This window comes from Gadus morhua, chromosome 14, assembly GCF_902167405.1.
Source record: "Gadus morhua chromosome 14, gadMor3.0, whole genome shotgun sequence".
NCBI classification, from domain to species: domain Eukaryota; kingdom Metazoa; phylum Chordata; class Actinopteri; order Gadiformes; family Gadidae; genus Gadus; species Gadus morhua.
This window is the reverse complement of record NC_044061.1, coordinates 28,893,169-28,914,944: the sequence shown is the minus strand read 5'-3', so window position 1 is coordinate 28,914,944 and position 21,776 is coordinate 28,893,169. Positions and strand designations below refer to the sequence as shown.

Sequence of the window (21,776 nt, the reverse complement as noted above, 5' to 3'; positions counted from 1 at the left end):
AAGATAATGAAAATGAAATGTGAACTGATAACCAAGCAAACCCTAACGTAACATCTCAAACATTAACACACACATCATGTGTTCCCAGGAGAACTTCGGCCGTCAGGAGCAGCACCTGGAGCAGCACTACAACGAGGTTCTCCAGACGCTGTCGCAGCGCTACGACCAGCGGGCGGCTCGGCTCGACCTGGACAAGAAGAGCCGGCTTGAGGTCCTGTATGGACAGCTGCTGGGATGCGGCCGCACGATGGACTCCTCCAAGGAGCTCATAGAGGCGGCCCAGGGGGTCTACCGCAGCCAGGACAGGCGACTGTTCCTGAAGGTCCGCCCCAACGTCCGAGCATGCCTTCATGGGCCTCCAGCCAAAGTCCGACATCTTTCCAGTGTGAAGATGAGACGCATAAAATGATAATTGATGATAAAAATGATAAAATGATAATTACTTAAGGCAATTGCTTTAATTATGAATCATCATGTTAAAATGTGTGTTTTGTGAGGAAAAAATGAAATGATAAGAATTGCTTTCCGAATCAAGGTTCTATTGACTGTTCTGTTTGATAACTTGGTTCTGGCCTCCGTTGACAGGCAGTTATGCCGACCATTCAGAGGTAATTTAAGTCTGGCTTTGTTCAATGTCTAACACAGCATGTGGGTGGTGTTGCCAATGATCCCTCTGACTGCAGGAGCTTGGTGTGGATTTATACAAGGCTAATCACTTCTAACGTCTCCCTTACTAGGACACTGACTAATCTATCTAATTATGGAAATGATTGTTGGTCCCACTTATGCCATGGAGTTCTGTAGGTTTAAAGTCTGGCTTCTGACCCACCATTTGGTACCTCACTAGAATCGAGGAGTTTGCCAAAGAGGAGATGGACCTGACGCTGTCCACGGCCCTAGAGATCAACACAACCGAGGACGACCTGTCCGATGTGAAGACTATGATGGACTCCATCAGTGTGGTTCCAGGTGCGCTTGTCCACCGTCCAGCTGTAGAGGCTGCTTACCCTAAACCCCTCCTAACCCTAACCCCTGCTTACCCTAACCCCTGCTAAGCCTAACCCTTAGCCCTGCTAACCCTAACCCTTGCTGAACCTTACCACCCTGAGCCCTGCTAACCCTAACCCCTGCCTACACTAACCCCTGCTATCCCTAATCCAATGACATTCATCTAGGGTTAGCTGTAATTCACTTTGGCTAAACTAAACAGCTAAATGACCCAACGGTGTAAGAAGGCTGTGCCATTTGGTCTCAATTTGCAAATGAAATTATTCCGCAAGTAGAATATGCGTCATTGAAATGACCTATGTAGACTCTGTTCTGTTCTTTTGATTTCCTTCCAGCTCCTTCTGCGCCGGTCATCAACCCCCAGATGGCAAACTCTGCGACGCAGACCTCGCTGCGTGTGCGCTGGAACCTGTTCTCAGATGACACTGTGGAGTTCTACGAGCTCTTCTACAGACCTGTGTTGGAGGACTTGCCCGCGGACAACACGCACGGAACCGACGGTGTGGATCCCCTCCCGCCGCTGAGCTATCGAAGCACCGTAGTGGATGGCACTTTCATTTAGATATCGTGAACCTAAGCTTGGAGCAGAGGGTGAAGTAGTGTAGACCTTGACCTCGCTGTCTAAATGGTTTAAACCAGCACTATTTCAGTTACAAGTTAATAGCTGCATTACACAAATGAAAAATACCAGGTTTAATGTGCGTTTTATTTAATCCTCATTGAGGCTTTTATTTTAGGGGTTCTCTATTAAGCCCTGCATACTAGATCCATTTAAGCAACACAGACGAGAGACCTGATTACTCTTATGCTAGGTCCAACACATTCTTAAACACAACGATAAGGGAACATTTGGCACATCTGGGGCTACCATGCAGCCAGGCATTGCAACAGAATGAGGAAGCAACATATCAAGCCGCCTATAACTAACGCTGGTTGGTCGTTCAGTTTGCAAGGTGAAGGTGAAGGAGACCCACTGCAGGGTTACAGATCTGCTTCCCAACGCCCAGTACGAGCTGTGGGTCATGGCCACCAACACCACGGGTATCAGCCCTGCCAGCGAGAAGGCTCTTTACATGACAGGTACGACACAGAAACGAACAGACACCAACAACTAACTAATACCAATGTAGGGTGACGGGTCAGCTTAGCTCAGGACGTAGAGAGAGCGGGTCATTTGCATGTTCGATCCCCGGCTCCTCCTAGCTGATTGTTGAGGTGTCCCTGCAAGACACCTCACCCTAACTTCTCCTGACGAGCTGGCTTTCTCCTTGGTGGTAGATTCCGCCGTCGGTGTGTGAATGTTTATAAGTCGCTTTGGATAAAAGCGTCTGCTAAATGTTTTAGTAAGCAAAGCAACACCAGTCACCTAATTTTGGAGTTATCATTATCCATGGTCATTCCTGACCTCACCGACGAGTCTACTATGGGTTTGTGCAGATGTTCTCCGGGTGTTAATCTACTTCCTCCATGTGAGGCTGACTGGTAACACTAAATCTGAGGTTTGTGTCGATGTGTGCAAGGCTCTCTAACTTATGCCCAACTACAGATACTATCGGGCCCAGTATCCCTAATCAGGACTGAATTTTTCGGGTCAAGAAAATGGAAAGGTAGACGAGACATCATCAGAAGTTAATGTCTCTACCTCTCCCAGTGCCATCACCTCCAGCCATCAAGGAAAGGGGGTGCAGCAGCTGCCCAGAAGCTGCCCTGATTCGCTGGGACTCAGGAAACAACAATCCTGTGGACTCCTACACTGTGGAGATCACAGAGATGGACACACACGGAGCACAGTGTGGTGCTGCTGAGTGAGAACGGGCGTTTTCATTCATTCAAGCATGCAGACGCACACACACACTTAGACATGATTGTGGAGGTTGCCTAAAGATTACACTAATTTATATTAACCTACATGCCCTGTATAGGGAATGTATGACAGATCTTGCCTCCATTCATTGTTTATCCTTTAATACTTCTAGTATATCACGTTTTTGGTTGAGAGAAAAAAACATTTAAAGTTTTTCTTATATAATCTCTATCACATTATATGTTTACCTTTACTCTAGAGGATGCTGGATATGGTACCATAATATTTCACGTCATGCTCATATTTATAAGCAAGTCTCACTAAGACTGCTGGCATAAATTTTAAGTCAGATTGTTATAGAGCTGGGGATTCAAGATAAAATGTGGTCCCAGAAATTATCGTTAGCTTTGAGCTCCATGAATTCTGGTTCACCTTTTCATTTTTCCTGTACATAATTTTAACAGTTTTAATTTGGACACTCGGTTACAAGGTTAGGCATAAACTACACCCGCCCATTGGATGGTCTGGGGTCCATCAATTAAAGCTGATTAATGGAAGAAGAGCTTCCACATAAGTCACTACCTTGATTCCAGTTCTCTTTCAGTCAATTATACAGATAAGCACCACGATTTAAATATACACTAATACACACATTTTGATTGCCTTGTATGTAAAAACAAGTTCCTGACTTGAATCCCCTCTGCCCAGAGCGATAGTAGCCGTGCCCTCCTGCCAGTGTCTGATCCAGCTGCAGCAGGATAGACGCTACATGGTCACAGTCAGAGCCGTTAACATCGGTGGCCCCAGCGAGAAGAGCCATCCCCTGGGTGTTTCCACCACAGGTTATGCCAGCCTGTCCCTCAAGCCTGGAATCGCTAGAATGGAATAGCTATTAGAAACGTTTTAACTGATACTGTTTGGTCAGTGCAGAATAGAGCACTGTCAGCGGTGACATCATGCTTGTCTGATGCATTTCATTTGTGTGTGTGGTGGTATCTACTTTTCATTTGAGGGATTGAGTGTATTAAATCTAAACTAGGGTAGTGCAATGAAGGTGTGTTTGGTCATTGATTAAGTTTAATTTATGAAAAAGTGCAAAGGTAGTGACAACAAGGGTATGAATAATCATTTTAGTATCTTTTATTAGTTGGCTATACTTTTGAAAGAACCTGTAGGTGTTCCTGTGTTCATACAGGTACACTCTTCCATCTCCTGGAGGACACGGCCCACCCCTGTCTGTCCATCTCTGAAGACGGCTTCACCATGTTCTACGGAGACGAGGAGCTGCCATTGAGCGCTCTGGCTTTTGATGACAACAACTTTGCCAGGTGGACTTAAAAATGAATTAGAATTTTTTCAAGTTTTACGCTAGTAATTGTTTTACATTTACATTTAGGCAAGGCAAGGCAACTTTATTGATATAGCACTTTTCATACACAAGGCAAACTCAAAGTGCTTCACATATAAACATTGTCATACAATAAAATAAAATAATAGATAAGTAAAAGAAAACATATGCAAAGAAATGAGTAAAATAGAAAGTGCAATGTATTTAAGATCAGATCAACAGTCTCTCTGGTAACCGCGTCGGGACTCCAACCCGACCTAAAGGAACTTCGTACTTTCTCTGGGACTCCAACCCGGATTCTAGTAACCCTTATCCTTTCTCTCTGGTATCAGATCATGTATCTTTCTGGTAAAAATAGAAAATTAAATTGAAAGTTAAAAAGGCTTTTTAGTAAGTAAAATTGAAAGTGCAATGTATTTAAGATCAGATCAACAGTCTCTCTGGATGACATGCAATTCCTATTCAAGGACCCAGATTCTAGGACTCTAACCCAGACCAAAGGCCTTATTCTGGAATTCCACCCACACACAAACTCAGGACTCTAACCCTTATACAAATACAAACTCAGGACTCTAACCCTTATACAAATGCAAACTCAGGACTCTAACCCTGATACAAATACAAACTCAGGACTCTAAACCTTATACAAATACAAACTCAGGACTCTAACCCTTATACACCTCTTCTCAAAAGAGTTAAAAAATAGAAAATAAAGGGAAAGTTAAAAAGGCATTTTAGTAAAATAAAGGCAAAGTATTTAAGAATTAGCAGAAAGCTAAAGCAAACCTAAGAGTCTTCAATCTTGTTTTAAAGGTGCTCAGAGTTGGGGCAAGTCTTAAATCCTCAGGGAGTTTATTCCAGCTATTTGTTGCATAGTAGCTAAATCCTGCTTTCCCATGTTTCGTGTTTACTCTGGGGATAATTAACAGATTGGTCTCAGAAGATCTTAGTGTTCTAGAAGGCTTATGTAGTGGAAGCATATCAGTTAAATATTTTGGGCCTAAACCATGTAGGGATTTATAGGCAGTGTTGGGCAAGTTACTTCCAAAATGTAATATATTTCATATTACTAGTTACTTGCATTTGAAAGTAATAAGTTTCTTTACAATATTACCTTCTGTGTAGAGTAATAAGTAATAAGTTACTTATTACTTTCACCAAAATAAACATTCAGGACAAGGCGGATGGGGGGGGCAAACATTAAAGTCTAATGAGGTCTATATTGCATCTACATGTAGTGTGTACCATGAATAGCTGAATTACAATAATGTTATGATATAGAATAATTAAACAACCAAAACCTTTACACGACAAGACAAACTCTTTTTCTATGCCTCATTTATTAGCTCCTGAGTTACAAAGTGCAGCCACACAAACATTTAACAAAAAAGTTGCATTCCCGTGAAAGCAAACATGTTAATAGTTTATACTATTTCAATAATAAAATAAAAGTGCACTTCAAGAATGACGTCTAACAGCCACCAGACAGGGCATGTTTTGTAAGTATTTTAGAACCTGAGCATATATCCTGCCCTGAAATAGCAGTAAATAGCAGTAATAAAAAAGAGCATGAGAACAGCATAAATAATGAAACACATTCAACATTTCAGTCCCACAGAGACTTTACAAGGAACTTATGCTTAGAGCCTATTAATGTTTTGGTTAGGACCAAACAACAAAGTCTTAATAGACAAAATATACATCCAAACAAGGGCTGGAGTTTGTGTGGCTCGGATTGTAACCAAGCCCCCAGGAACACTGCATACTTCCGCAATCCACCAGTGCTCAGCGGCCAAGCCTGGTATTGCAGCTGTTTAAGCGGGCTGTGGACGGGTCCCTCAAATCATGGGACCCAGAAGTAGATATCTCCGTTGACTCCAATACAAGTGGGGAACAGGAATGTGTCGCCGCAAAAAATGTCTGGATATCAATCAAAGGCTCATAATTACCTTAAATGCCATGTCCTCAAAACGCCACCTCAAGCGTTTTATTAGCCGTTATCTCGCTGGGGAAGAGGGGTGTGCAGCTGAAAGGAGTCGTAGTGAAACAAATGGCATCCGAGAGGGCCTAGTTCAGTGCTCCGTTAACGTGTCCGATTTTTGGACTGGTTCATCTGCTGCTCAATAACTCTCACGGTCCTCTGCTTGCGATCATTGTGATTCATCATGAATTGATCCATTTATTCAAAAGATCCAAAGACAAAGAACAGGTGCATTACGGTATCATTTTATATTGTTGTTGGACCGGAGTGGGGGGGTGGGCACGCATGCGTTCTATATTTCTGCATCCGGTACGTCACGGACTAGGCCACGTGTCTTGGCCCCATAACGCGGAAGCAAATCGCTCCTGTATGTTACCCTGCGCCACTGAGCAGTTTGTATATGAATGAATGGGCGGCCACTTTCCAGTCCGTGGTCCATCCTTTATTATGTCCATGATTGTAACGCGTTACCGGACTCAGTAACTGTAATAATATTACCGAAATATAGTTAGTAACGCGTTATATTACTCCGTTACTGCCTAAATGTAATATATTACGGTAACGCGTTACTTTTGTAACGAGTTACGCCCAACACTGTTTATAGGTTAGCAACATGATTTTAAAATCAATTCTCTGAACTACAGGAAGCCAATGTAACGATTTAAGAATTGGTGTAATATGTTCAAATTTTTTGGTCTTTGTCAAAACTCTAGCAGCAGCATTCTGAACAAGCTGAAGCTTCCTTAGAGTTTGTTTTGGGAGACCTGTAAGGAGACCATTGCAGTAATCAAGCTTACTAGTGATAAAGGCATGTACAAGTTTTTGTAAGTCTTCGGTGGACATGAGCCCTCTAAGTCTTGCTACATTTTTAAGGTGATAATATGCAGATTTTGTAACTGATTTGATGTGACTTTCAAAATGTAAATCAGAATCCATGATAACCCCTAGATTTCTGGCTTTGATTGAGGTTTTCAGGTACAGCGAGTGAAGGTGTTGGGTTACTTTAAGCCTTTCCGTTTTAGCACCAAATACAATTATCTCTGTTTTATCCTCATTTAGCTGAAGGAAATTTCGGCACATCCAGTCTTTCACTTGCTCAATGCACTGGCACAGCAGATTTATGGGCCGATAGTCATTCGGTGATAGCGATACATAGATTTGCGTGTCATCAGCATAGCAATGATGGTCAATATTGTTGTTTTGCATGATTTGCCCTAGTGGGAGCATGTAGATGTTGAATAAAGAGGGTCCTAAGATCGAACCTTGTGGGACTCCACGCATCACGCTGGTTGATTCTGATACAAAGTCGCCAATGGAAACAAAGTAGTTCATATTTTGTAGGTAGGATCTGAACCAATTTAAGACTGTGCCTGAAAGCCCCACCCAGTTTTCTAACCTGTCCAAAAGTATTGTATGGTCTACAGTGTCGAATGCAGCACTGAGGTCTAGTAGCATTAGTATTGAGGTTTTGCCAGAGTCTGTGTTGAGACGGATGTCGTTTACAACTTTAATGAGGGCGGTCTCAGTGCTGTGCAGGGGTCGAAATCCTGATTGGAAGGTGTCATAACAACCAGTTGATGGCAGGAAGTGATTAAGTTGCTGGAGGACAACTTTCTCAATGATTTTACTTATGAAGGGTAGATTTGATATTGGTCTGTAGTTGTTAATAATAGAGGTATCTAGGCTCCGCTTTTTTAAAAGGGGTTTAATAACTGCAGTTTTCAGGGCTTTTGGGAAGTTGCCTGACAGGAGAGAGTTGTTAACTATCTGCAATATGTCTATTGCTAGGCAGTCAAAAACATTCTTAAAGAGGTTGGTAGGTAAAGAATCAAGGCAACAGGTGGATGGCTTTAGTTGTGTAACAGTTTCCACAAGAGTTTTCGAGTCTATAACATTAAAGCATGCCATCCCTGCCACGTTACTTTTGCCTGAACAGGGTGGTAGTCCAACATTTTTGTTTGAAGTGGAGATATTGATGGCGCGTCTGATGCCTTCAATTTTATCAGTATAAAAAGCTGCAAACTCATTGCATTTCTACGTGGAATGGAGATCAGGTGGAATTTGTGTTAGGGGGTTGGTCAGTCTGTCAACAGTTGCAAACAGGGTTTTGGCATTATTAGTATTGGTTTTAATGATATTGGAGAAAAATGTTTCTCTAGCACTTTTTAAGTCTAAATTGTAGGCACGTAGGCTCTCTTTGTAGATATCATGGTGAATATGAGTTTTATGCCAGATGCGTTCAACCTTCCTGCATTATTTTTTCTGTGCTGTTACAGAAGCAGCTTTTCTCCAGGGTGCCTTTGGCTTTCCAGAAATCCTTTTAACCTTATAAGGTGCAATGACATCCATGACTTTCAAAATTTTCAAATTAAAGTTTTCTACGAGATCATCAGCAGAACATGGGTTGAGAGGTGGTAGTAAGGAGATGGCCTTTTTAAAAAGTACATAAGATTCTTCATTGATATACCGTTTTTTGACAGTATTTGATTTTGTCTGTATGTCGGGAATAAAAGATATATTAAAGAAAACACAAAAGTGGTCAGACAAGGAAGGATCAGTCACAGAGAGATCAGAAACATTGATGCCCTTTGTGATAACCAGGTCTAGAGTGTGCCCCTTACAATGAGTAGTCTTTTTCACATGTTGAGACAGTTCAAATGTGTCCAAAATGGTAAAAAGTTTTTTTGCACACTTGTCATTCAAATCATCAGTATGAAAATTGAAGTCACCAGTTATAACTAGACAGTCAAAGTCTGTAGAGATGCTAGACAATAATTCTGTGAAGTCATCGAAAAAATGTGCAGAGTACGGGGTGGCCTGTAAATAATTAATAGGAGAAGAGCATTTCAATACAGCACAAACGTATTCAATTGATGGAAAATCACCAAATAACATCTGTTTCCCCTGAAAAAACATTTTTAAATATACCAGCAACCCCTCCACCTCTTTTTCCAGATCTACATGCATCAAAAAATAGTTATAGTTGGGAGGAGCTGTCTCTATCAGAACGGTTGCACTGTTATTTTATTCCAGCCATGTTTCAGTTAAAAACATAAAATCCAGTTTAGAGGTGGTAATAAAATCATTTACTAAAAATTATTTGTTATTAAGAGACCTAACATTAAGTAGACCCATCCTGATGGTGTTGTTGATAGGCTTTAAGGTTGTTTTTGGTTTGGAGGCAATATGTATGAGATTTGTGAGGTTAGCAGTGTGTCTAAGTTTCCCTTTGTTTACTCTCTTAGTGGTTACAGCAGGAATGCAAAAGTTGCCATGTTTTGACGTAGGCAACCTTGGGTTCAGCAGATTATGCGAAACGTCCTTTATACTTTGTCTACGGCTGAACCTTTTTTTGTCTCAGTAATACTCAGGAATACTATCAGTACAGGGGGGGGGGGGGGGGGGGAGCTGGGGCTCCCTCCGCTTGGGTGTTATCAGCCTGTGGCCATGACGTGGCGATGCTATCATTGACACAGATGCAAGTTTGATGCCAACATATTCCAGTTTCTTAAATTCAGCTGGAAAACTGAAAAGGGAGGAGACAGTGGAGCTGGAGTTTTTGTTGTGGCTATGGGAGAGATGAGGCTGGAGGTCATCGTCGATGGGGGAGTGCAGAGGAGGGGGGTGGCCGTTCCTCGCCAAGCCAGCATCAGCGATGGGGGAAGGCACGGTGTCCATGGTGTCGTGCAGGCTGTTGTCTCTCTTCAAGGTCTTTGGTCTGACTGCTATCTGTGTGGCAGATAGTGGCAGAGTAGATGTGTCGGGGAGGCTATAGTCTCGCTTCTTCTCAACCTGTGCTCTGACTGTGGCCTGTGCGTCAGACCATGGAGATTTTTGGGAAAGCGAGAAGAAAAGATTGTCCCTTAACAGTTTTGAGCCTAACCTGTTTGGGTGTAGGCCATCTGCTCTGAAAAGATATTTGCGCCCCCAGAACAAATTGAAATTGTCAATAAAGCCCCTTCCTCTTTCATTGCAGACTCTGGAAAGCCATGTATTCAGTGCAAGTGACGAAAGTGACGACTGAATCTGTTTATTCCCCTGTCAACTGCTGGTATGGGTCCACTGATGAATGACTTAATGTGTATTTTGTCCAGTGTATCCAACAGATCAGCGTAATCCCTCTTCAGAAGTTCTGACTGTTCTCTTTGAATATCATTAGTCCTGCATGCACAATAATCTGTGAGATTTTGGGGTTTTCCAATATGATTGTGGCTAGTTTCTGGTTGATATCACTAACCATCACATCTGGGAAGTAGCATGTTTTGATCTTCTTACCGGTTATATCCTTGATAGTTCCTATAATCTAAGAGTCTCCTATAATCAGAGTGTCTGGTTCATCTGCTTTCTGTGAGATGGGCCCTTGTTGGCTTGAGGTGGCGGTGGTAGACGCATGCGCAGCTCGCCTCCGTGACGACTGGTTCTTGTTCCATCTTTGAAGTGGCAGGAACCGGTTCTTCAGCGGCAGGGTTAACTTCAGTGACGGGCTAATCCGGCTGATACATGCAACTTTAGTTTTGGGTAGCTTAGCATTTGGCGTTGAGTGAACTTGTTGATTCACTTTGGTATGTTGTTTTGGCTTAGCGCCGACTCTGTGCCAGTGAGATGCAGCTGGAACTGACTCTCTCTTGTCCAGCTTCGGGAAGGATACAGTGTAGCTTTGATCATCTTGTTGTGTATTTGTCTGAGTTAGCTCAGCAAACTCACCCATCGGCACTGTATCCTGGAGAAGTCCTTTGCATTTTTCTAATGCTGCTAGTCTCGTTTCAAATAAAGCCACTGTCTGTCGCAGTTTGGTGCAGTCTGTGCAATTCCCAGTCTCCGTGCCTGAGATATCCGAGTACAGAGGCATGTTGGCGATAGGAAAGTCCAAGGCTTTTGCTGCGGTCTGATCCGGGAGTCATAAAAAGCCAAAATGTATTGTTGAATCAAGCAATGGAGGACGACGGAATCAAACTTTATATTGTTAAGTATTATGATCATGAAATAGAATAAAATAGAGTAGATCTGAACGATGAATTAAGTAGTTTTTTCCAATGCCTAGCGGAGCTTCGGGAAACATGACCTCTCTCTCTGCTGCCGACAACTCTAGAGCATTTAGCAGACCCTTTTATCCAAAGCGACATAAAATAAGTACATTTGTCAGAAGAAAGAGAAACAATATATCGCTCTCGGCACAGTAAGGACGTTCATAGACCTAAGTGCCAAGCACGTGCTGGGTTAACCCATTCGAGGAAAGAGAACATGGAAACTGTTTCCTGGGGGTTGGGACGGAGGAGTTGTTTTTGGTCAGGTAGAAGGCAGATTTGGCTTTGAAACAATGGAGGTGAAGTCTGAGAAGAGATGAAGGTAGTGAGAGAGATCATCAGGACATGCTGATCTCTTCCATTTTCTCTCAGCTGCCCATTACTCTGCTCTATAAGTCGGCAGAGATTCGCAGAGCCAAGGAGTTTCGGGGAGAGGATCGCGCTGGTCTGGACTGGAAGGGACAGAGGGAGTCCAAAGAGGAGGAGAGGGAGGCTATCAGAATGTCAGAGGTTTCCTCAGTGGACGTGGACCCGAGAATTGTTCCGAGAATTGTTCCTGAAAACAGGACAGTTGAGGAAAAGGTAGAGGGAGAGAGATTTCAGGTTAGGGCGGGTAGTGCCAGTGTTAGGAGTACGGAAGAGGGAGAGGGAGGACTTCAAGGGGAGAGAAAGAGCAACAAAGTTATGGTCAGACCAAGGGAGCGGGGTAACGGAGCGAGCCATGGTACCGCAGAACCTCGTGAATATAAAGTCAAGTTGGTTCCCGGCCCTGTAGGTGGGAGGAGAAGGGGGGAGTGTTACTTCAGGTGAGTGCGACTTCTCTAGCAGGATGTTGAAGTTGCCCAGGACAACGTGTGCCATTTCCTGTAAAGCAGCTGAGAAGGGCATCCATGTCATCGTCAAAGTCGAAGGGACCTGGTGGACTGTAGGTCACCACAATGTAGAGCTTGATAGGAAGGGTGACAGTGACGGCGTGGAATTCAAGTGCAGATCTGGTCTAGTGTTCCAGTGGAAGGACTTGGTAGGACCAATTTGGCGGAGCTGGAGTGGCAGAGTTCTCTGGAGTGATCCAAGTCTCTGTAAGGGCCAGGAAGTGGAGTCATGAGGGATGAGGGGGCTGAGATGGAGTCGGCCTTCTTGACTGGGTCGGGAAGGTGTGGTGGGTGGCGCAGATTTGAAGGGTAACAGCGTCGAGCATAGCATCCTAGGTGTCGTCTTCTCCAGGTAGATATCCTGACGATGATTTTATATGTAATTGATTGAGACAACTCAATGTACGTTTTTCCATGAGCAGCCTCTAGTGGTTTTGAGTTGTAGCTACCGTTAGAGCTTTTATAATTTTCCCAGAGTGTGGGGGATAGAGGTTGACCAGAATAAAAAAATAGATATGGCTGAGGTTTGTGATTCCAGTGCAGGGCCAGAACTGACCAGCATGTGTTATAGATGTGTTGCAGTGCTGGGTGATCTGCTTCCAGTGCGAGGCCAGCATTACTGGGAGGTAGCGGTGGACGATTACACAGAGTTCCGGGTTGGCGTAGCGTACGAGGACACAAACCGCAACGCTTACCTGGGGGCGACCAACACTTCATGGTGTATGAGACACATCCTCACCCCTACCAGGTAATGCACAGGGGCATTTTCTTGTATCCCTTTTTAACTCTGTTACATTGTTTACTATCATGCATCACTTTACATTTACCCCCTGAAAATATTGTTACCCAATAGTATTTTTAATAGTGCTTTCATCCCCCTATTTGTATACTGGATGATGTAACAAATCAAAAACAAATTTTGAATAATGTACAGATTGAGCTTCCAAATGTGACATAACAATCAACCGAGTCAGGGTATCTGCTGAGACCAGATCATTGTATTTTATTTTTTGGGGTTAGGGTTAGGTCAGTGGCGCTGACAATCCAGCACCGGCGGTGCACCGTTGCTGGATGCATATAGGGGAAACACTTGAGATGTTACAACGCCTCAGTGATTTAATGGTTGAGATTTCTTTCAAACTACCCAGTATCGTCGGTTTATTTTATCCTCAGGGGGCTAACACTTAATCTAGAAATTTGTCCATGGAAGTATTTTCAGCCATATTGTCGCCTCCAAACGTACAGTGCGCCAATTCATGTTCAGGTACTAAAGTAGACATAACTATATGGCTGGTCCCATAACCATGGTATTCCTGGAAGTACTCTAGGATGTGAGGATTTCAAATCCTTCTATGGCGAAGGCATGACCTGCCCTATTCGTCCGGCCATTGGCTTTATACCTCAGTTTGGCCCTAAACACACAGCCAATCAGAAGCAGAGCATTGGGGTCATGCCATAGTACGGATCATCAGCTCCCCTCAAGGAGGGACTTTTGGACTCCGCACAGCGATCCTCTAGTGATGTCATCACAAGCTGCAGTACCTTGTGTGTTGTGAACTTGCAATAGCTGTGATGTCACTGCATGCATGCAATGTCACAATGCTGACATTTCAACGCACTGCCGGTGCTAGTTACCGGTACTTCAGCAGTTATCTACATTTTGTGCAGTAATCCTTACTGCCTCCTTCCACTGCAGGCATAAGTACGAGTTCCTTCATGACGGCTGGAGTCCTGACCTGAGGATTACCGTGAACCCGATGCGTATCGGAGTGGCTCTCGACTACGATGGCGGGACGCTGTCCTTCTACAACGTGGAGCTTGAACAACACCTCTACACCTTCCACTGCTGCTTCCAGAGCTATGTGCACCCTTGCTTTGCCCTGGACAACCCAGGAGGTCTGACGGTTCACAACGGCGTTGAGGCGCCGGGATACACCAGGAACTGATCAGCAGGCTCAGTCATAAGAAAGTTCATTCAATGTTAAGCATAGCTAATTTGATTATTACAGACCTTTTTTCTTCCTTTATTATTACAGTATTCCATGGGAACAGGCATTTCATTTTCCAAGATATGAAAAAAGTTCTACTGAATCGTACAATATGTATAGCTCATCATCAGCAACTATTGACTTCTTGGACGACAATGTTTGTGAAAATTAAAAAAAAAATGCGATCTTCAAAATCTGGAAGTCGTAATGAAGGCGTTTCCCTCAGGGGTCTCTTGATTTCCTGTCACCTCTTAGGAGGGCTGAGCTGCAGTAGATCAGAGGCTCTGGTCTCAACTCGTAGTCTTCCTGTTCTATGGGGACAGGGGCTTATGAACTGCTGTGTGTCCTCTCCTCTTCCTCATCGGAGGAGTCTCCTCCGTAGGGCACTAGCCCGGATGAATCCTCAACCACCCGACACTTCTTCACACACTGCTCAGCAACACCTACTAAACATGCACACAAAACACAATAGGGGACAGATGCAAGGAGACAGAAGATTGAAAAGGACAAGGGACCAGCTTGACCACACCGGTTTAGTGGTGGTTTACATTTGGTTTGATCCGGGGCGGAGTTAGTGGCGGTTTGCAGTTGGTTTGATCCGGGACAGGGGGATGTAGAAGGAACAAACAGCAGCAGCAGAAGACGTGTCCAGGAGACATGTGGATACAGAGAGAGCAACAAGGAAAGACAAAAACACATGTACAGGGAAAGTGGGTTAGCAGGCTGCACAAAATATATAATCTCCTCTGGACCAGAAGTGTCTCGTTGTAAACGACCGAACGATAAAGACGCTCGGCTCCCAGGAAGGAGACTGATGGAGGGCGTACCGGGCGGTGCGCTGGGCGGAGCGGGGCGGGCGGGCACCTCCCTCGGCCTCTTGCGGGCGATGGGCAAGGGAGCGGCAAACAGGGGTGGCGGGGGCGGCATCAGAACCCTGTGGGCCAGAGAGGGGGGGTCAGGGGGCGGTTATGGGAGAGATTGGCAGAAGTGCAGATGAATGAAACCAACCTCTCCGCTCCCATCTCCTCCCCATCGTTGGAGGCAGGGGGGGGAGGCTCCAAATGGGCAGGGGCATCTGCGGGGCCGCCGGTAGGCTGATTGGAAAAGATATTTAGGACCATTTGGAAAATAAGCTTGTTAGAGGACGTTCAGGACACTGATCTCTAAACGGGCTCACCTCTCCAACCTGGCTCTCCTCTTGGAAGTGGCGCTTGGGGCTCCCAGGGGTGGGGGGGCTGCCTGTGAAGCCCTCTGGCTCCCTGATGTCACTGCTCACGCGGTCCTTCAAAGAATTGGTATGACACACAGGTTATGGCAGTCTTAGCAAAGTGGTCGTAACACTGTGGTTATTGAAACAGTAAACATCATCTAGGTGTATATCTTATTGGCCTTTGGTTGGAGTTGGACCAGACTTTAAACCCACAATATAGAACGTGTCACCACAGGGAGGCGAGATATTGCCACACGCAGCGAGACGCAGACATACAGAAGAGTTTGATGGATCAATTGAAGTGATAATTCTTAGGCAATGAAGGAGACTTGAATAGCAACTAAAGAGAATCAGATGGAATCTGTATATTTGCCGTTTATACTATTAGTCATAAGAGTCCTCATCAAAAGAGGTTGACCTACTTTACGCAAAAGGCGTAAAGTAGGATAAAAACTGTTGGGGGGGGGGGGCGCACCATTAATAAGCTGCTCAGCCTAACTCCTAAACAGTTGTTGGCAAAGATAAGCTTATGCTATGTTTAGCAGTGTGCTAAAGCATGTAGACCTAGTGCAGATACCATACCTGGACCAGATAGGGGTGTGGTTTCCTAGGACACACTGGATACTGAACCATAGCCTGAGAAGATTGAGGGTTTGTCGACAGGTTAGAATGACTTGGGGGACCATTTGAATTACTCCAATAACCAGCGGCTCCTGGGTACGCTGTGTAGCCGCCAGCATACCCATTCGCTGGGTAGCTATACCAGGACCCCTGGCTAGAGTAATTGCTATTAGGTGGAAATCCTTGTGCTGCGTATGCTGAAATGAAAGTATGAAACATTGTTGTTAATTTGCACAATTCACCACAAATCAATGATGCACGGTTTTGCGTTTCTCTTTTTGAAATAGTTAAGTCTTTTGGGTGTCTCTATGTCTGACCTCCTATTCAAACTATAAGGAGAGGATTGATTACAAGACAAATGGATTAAAGCTAGCATGGCGAGTGTGTGTAGAAGGCCCGTCTAGGGAGGGAGTGCCATGGTGTACTTACGTTGGGTGGAGCCAGTGGCTGTGTAGTTGGACACCATGCAGGAGTGCTCCGCTCTCACCTGAGAGAGGGGTTAAAACCATGAGGAACAGGGTTGAACTAACCCATAGGAAATAGGGATGGGAATTTGAAGGCATATCAATATTCTATAAAAAAAATTGAACAACCAAAACAAACTACGAAAAAATACAAAACAAATGTATTCGTTCTCCATCTATTCATCAAATAAATAAGGTAATCAAATTTGTTCAATATATTGAGCATTTTAGAAGGAAAAAGAGTTGAAACTAAACCATCATTTTTGACAAGAATATGAATGAACAGTATTGCATACTTCGGCAACAAACTAAAATTTAAATAAATTTAAGGCACAAACATAGATTCAAGTAACTGAAGTACAACAGCCAAAAGGGTAGGCACTGGTGGGCATGGATATCAACAGAACTCCCACTTGCCGCGCATGGGCCTGCCTCGCATTACGCATGATAAGCATATAACAAAACATCAACAAAAATATTTCATGTGTAAGACGGTAATACAGTACACCTACAGTTTCTGAGCTGTTCAAGAACGTCCCATGTCAACCCATGACGATATTACAATTTCAGCTCAGTGTGCACTTACAAAACTACTTTTGTCTCTACTTGATGCAATCTTTTGTGCTGCACCAACTTTACATCCTGGCCTCTTGCGAGGGATGCACATTGTCCTTCAATCTCAAATCACTTAAACTATCCTAATTAAAAGGTCCCATGTAAACCGGCCTTTATCCATCAGCCATTGTGTTTTATTGGCAGTAACAGAATGATCCAGTTTACGGATAACAAGTAGAGAAGAGGAGTTCCGTCTTCAGTTACATGAAGTGAAAGGGAGATCTGGTGAATGTAGTAGAAGCAGAGCACTCAATACCTCTCCGTAGATCCAGTTCAATCTCAGAAGTGGGCATCGATGACAACCACAAAGTGTATGGTTTCACCTTCTGGTACCTCCTGACAGATCAACATATCGCTTCTCTAGTTAACACAAACTAACTTACAGTTTCCAGCAGACTCTCAGTCAGTTTTTTTGCCGCTTCCAATCCAGTCGAATTCGGGTGGCTGTAACAGACAAGTTACATTCAGTTCCTTAACAAAGTGCTCCACTAGACTGTCCCAAGCAGCTTCAGATGCAGAGACCTGTGACATTTAATAGTGGTGTTACACTAAAGCTAAAAGACTACTGTAGCATTGCAATGTTATACAATCTGCAAAAGTTTATAGAAAGAGTATTAAAGTTAATCTAAAAGAGTGGAAGATGACCTGATGTAAACATAAAGTGGTTCGAAGGACTCTCGCTTGGACGCTTGTTCGATGTAGCCGGAAGTCTTCCCCCGGAGAAAGACCCGAGCTCCGGTCTCCGTCTGAATGTGACCCAGGTACGTGCCCCCTGGCCCCTCCACCTTGTCGTTCACATTGAAAGAAGGTAACGCTTGGTCCAGACCCACAAAGATCTTTGTGTGTACGAAACTCTGCAGCACATATAGGAAAAGGAAGGGAATGGTGAATTTAGGGTCACCACCTGATCAGCGTTTGTCAAAACAACAGTGCATGACTGAGATGTCAGCAGATGCAGAAGCCGTCAGCCCTCTTCTGGAAGTCAGGGCTGTTCCCTCTGCTGGTTGATGTGGGAGGTTGGTATCGGTGATTGCCGCATTGTCTTGACCGGCACCACCTTCTCTACCTCCGGCTATTTAAAGTATTTACAATTATGCGTCCCTCTAGTAAAACATAACCACATTAAACATTTACAAGCAACGGCAGAAATGTGTTGCCAATTTCTGGTTGGTCGATACCATGAACTGACCATTAGTCTATTCAGTGAGCTGGAGAACACAGTGCAAACTGCAGGTGTAGTAGGTAATCCTGGCGTATACCAACCCCTGAATGCGGCGCTGCGGGGCGGTGTCCCTGAGCCGAGGCCGGGTTGGAGAGGCGCGGCATGGCTGGGGGGCCGGCAGCCCGGGGGGGCTGGGGGTACAGGGTCAGAGGGGGGAACACGGGGACCTGCCTCCCACCGGACAAGGCCGACCGCAGCACGTCTTCAGAGATGATCTCCTTTATTCTCAACACCGCCTCTGAGGGCACAGATCAAGTACATGGTTTAGTGAGGCTGAAACACCATCGTAAGACATAAGACATAGCAGGAGCCTCGGACAAACAGCAGTACTCATGGTTTAGTGAGGCTGAAACACCATCGTAAGACATAATACATAGCAGGAGCTATAAGACATAAGATATAGCAGAAGCCTCAGACCAACAGTAGTACTCACTATTGACCTGCTCCTGGTTCTTCCCCTGGACGTGCAAATACAAAGGCCTTTCTCTAAATAAAAGAAAATACATTAGAACAGGAAGTGCTGTCCTTCCACAATTTGGTTGTTTCCTGTTTCCATTATCAAATTGAATAGGAATTGTATCATTCATGTTCAATTGAGCTACATGAATCAAAATCAATGATACCAAATAATATACAATTCATGAAATGTTCTGTTGAGAGTTGAATTGCATTGAACAAATGGGAGGTATGATTTTTAGAAAGTAGCCAGGGTTTATTCCTAAGACCAACTACTGTAAAGTTAATGAGCCAGTACGTACGCTCCTTTCCCTCTGAAGGCATCGCTCATGTAGCGGCCTTTTGTGGACACTACCGCTCCACTGATGAGGCGGATCTGGGGAGGAGAACCAGACGATGAGAAAAAGGTTTCCTGATGAGTCTTCCAAGCGGAGCATTGTGACTAGAGATAGACCGAGATGTTTTTTTCAGGGCAGATACCGATTATTAGTAGTCAAGGGGGCCGATAACCGATATGTGGAGCCGATATTAATTTACAGAAAAAGGGAAACTATTGGCGTCAAAATCTTGAATAATACAAACTCCAACACTTAACTTCATTTAAATGCCTTTAGCCACTTAATCGTCAAGTCCCAAAGTTTAAGTTACACCATCCCTTCCCCCGCAACATGCTGGGTCAATTTTCGACATCATTCAGTTGAGTGATATAGTCATGTCATACACCGTTTGAAAGCTTAGGATCCCAGGAATGTCATCCAATGTCAACCATTCGGTGGAATAAATATGTTTAGAATATAGATCAAAAATATCCTAGTTTCTTAGGTCAAAATAGCCCGCCTTCACCCTCCTCCCATGGTCCATTCTAACGTTATCGTCGTTGTGGATATCCTTAGCAATGAGTTGATTGATACTTCATGTTGGGTCTTGAAATGTTCATAAGAGTCCACAGAAATCGAATATCAATATTATTTTAGTCTAATTACATTTTGCCATCTTATATAAAGCAGCCGAAAAATAGAAAACCGAAACGCTGCAATGTTTTTTTGTAGAAAACTGCGATTTGGGGTTTGAATTCCCGCTATTGTTGTCTGATTCATGGAATCCACTGTGTTTGAAAGGGTCTCACGGTGACATAGAGCCCTCACACAATACTTCCTTGTTTACAAGCCATACAAGCCAATGAGGCGATCACTATGAAAATGGGGCATGTATACTTTGATTGACAGCTACACCAGCAGACAGCAAGGTTCGGGGACCGGCCTTAGATATCCTAATAGCCAATGAAAATACCTTTCTGACGATATCCAGCATGTCAAACACCGTCTCACGTGTGGTTGAGAAAACAAATGCGCAACGGGTGTGCGTAAACTAGCAGGCTCTTCGCCAGAGTGCGAGTGTGAAGCAAGTGGTTGATTTGCGCGCTCGTGTGTGGTTTTATTTTTATTTACTTTTGCGAGTTTGGTTTTATGAACATTTTGAAAGATGCCTAAATGCCCGGAGAAGAAAGGAGGGGGAGCGAGGGAATCATGTAAATAGTTATTTTTGTTTATTTTCACATTGTTATTTTAATTTTACTTTGTTGGACAATGGTGGAGACAGCGTAGTGACAGCAGACAGAGAGGCTGCATCAGAGCCAAAATAACTGATAAAAAAAAAAGAGGCTGATGCCGATATATCAAAATGTTGAATATCAGTCAACATTTTGATAATCGGTCGATCCCTAAATGTGACCTGGTCATGGTGCAGGTGTCCACTTAAGTAGTAAAATGTTAATGTTCATTATTTACAGCTTAATGGGTCAGAGAACAGATTTATAATGCGATGTTTAGTCGTATAGTGTCCAATGAAACACAGGAGAAACAGTTCATAATTGTACACCACACTAAACGTCTCTGTACCTCTTCCTGGGTTTTTCCTTTCGTGAGGAGGTCCCTGCAGTTTATAGGTACATCATTTATGTCCACCTCTGTAACCACCGTCTCTTCTATGCTTGTAGGCACCGATACACTGATTGGGGTCTGAAAGAAAAGGGATCGCATTATCCTTACACAATCAATGTGGAAGTTACTACACCAATTCTGCTACACAAGAAAACTGGACTAATTTCAGAGGAATGGCTAAAGGAATAAAACAATGATTGTTTTTTACAGTATGCAATAGGTGAATGACACAAATAAAATAAGTATCTGTATGTGAATTACCTTTGCAAGCAATGGTGGGGGAGTCAACAGCTTTCCCTTTGCCATCAACATGGCATTGATTTTGGCTGCCATGGCTGCAGCCATCTCCACTCCTCCAGGGGTTACCGTCGTGTCCCCTTCATGTGCCGACTTGGACGGTCGTCTGGTAGGGTCAGTGTAGGCGGCTGATTGAGGTGCGCTGTTTCCAACAGGTGTCTGGGGCCGTACATCAACATTCTGTTTGGGTGGAGCGGGCTGATCCCATCGGCTTGTTAAACACCTAAGAACAGAATCAAATAAGTAGTTAGTAACTTTAACTTAACTTATAAACTTGTCTGGTTTGATCCGACAGTCCTGTTCGTCATAGTTAACGGTTAGCAGTAACCCTGGTGGAATAGGATGTGGTATGTGAGCAGTAGTATGTGAGCAGAAGTCCTAGCACCTCTGTACGGCTCATCTTGTTCCACCAAACCAAAGCCTTAATCTAACGCGATGCGTATCGAGGGGTCGGTGTTTGGTAACAACCCTGACAGAGTAGCTAGCGTCTAATGCTGCTAATGTTTCGGTTAGCCTCATCACAAACCCAACTAGTAATATAAACCAATATCGACGACGGTGTATTTGTCGTGATCTAGCCATAAATATGCGCAGCCGATATGTAGGTAGTTGGTCTATATATCTATACATCTATATATTGTCAGGCTATGTAGCCAGCCTAGCTCAAGGCTGCGTGTTAGCCGAACAGCTAATAGTTGATAACGTCTGGAATTAGCTTAATTAATTCACGAAGATGACTGAAAATTATCAGAACCTGCGTTAGACCCAAACTTACGGTGTTTGTCCAGTCATCCAGGACATGATGGAAGCTATCCGAAAAGCAGAATTTAAAACGAACTACCGAAACCAGTTACGTTATTCAACATCAACCGCCAACTCGCCAACACCGGCGGACATCAACGACAGTTTATTGCTTGACGGCTTGT

The 21,776-nt window shown here is 44.0% G+C and overlaps 2 protein-coding genes across 4 annotated transcripts in view; one reads left to right on the top strand and one right to left on the bottom strand.

Annotated features, from left to right (window-relative positions):
- The window catches only part of fsd2 (fibronectin type III and SPRY domain containing 2), a 14,775-nt gene extending 556 nt beyond the window's left edge, over positions 1-14,219 (top strand). For both annotated transcript variants that reach the window (XM_030377821.1, XM_030377820.1), the window contains 10 exons: positions 89-322; positions 586-608; positions 848-969; positions 1,344-1,508; positions 1,954-2,088; positions 2,660-2,813; positions 3,521-3,654; positions 4,008-4,140; positions 12,609-12,785; positions 13,734-14,219. In XM_030377821.1, the coding sequence (XP_030233681.1) occupies positions 89-322; positions 586-608; positions 848-969; positions 1,344-1,508; positions 1,954-2,088; positions 2,660-2,813; positions 3,521-3,654; positions 4,008-4,140; positions 12,609-12,785; positions 13,734-13,983 (1,527 nt within the window). In that variant the 3' untranslated portion in view covers positions 13,984-14,219. The remainder of the gene's footprint in view (positions 1-88; positions 323-585; positions 609-847; positions 970-1,343; positions 1,509-1,953; positions 2,089-2,659; positions 2,814-3,520; positions 3,655-4,007; positions 4,141-12,608; positions 12,786-13,733) is intronic.
- Positions 14,033-21,776, bottom strand: LOC115559129 (KH homology domain-containing protein 4). 2 transcript variants are annotated; one of them, XM_030377822.1, is made up of 14 exons: positions 21,626-21,776; positions 20,815-21,073; positions 20,512-20,631; positions 18,916-18,989; positions 18,591-18,643; positions 18,199-18,395; positions 17,581-17,789; positions 17,319-17,379; positions 16,286-16,343; positions 15,818-16,053; positions 15,203-15,307; positions 15,034-15,119; positions 14,853-14,959; positions 14,033-14,471 (listed from the first exon to the last, which is right to left on the bottom strand). In XM_030377822.1, exons 1-14 carry the CDS (start codon positions 21,649-21,651, stop codon positions 14,353-14,355), a joined length of 1,710 nt encoding a protein of 569 aa, XP_030233682.1. In that variant the 5' UTR covers positions 21,652-21,776; the 3' UTR covers positions 14,033-14,352. The 2 variants fall into 2 exon arrangements, with proteins under 2 accessions (XP_030233682.1, XP_030233683.1); XM_030377823.1 differs by having other exon boundaries at positions 14,033-14,468.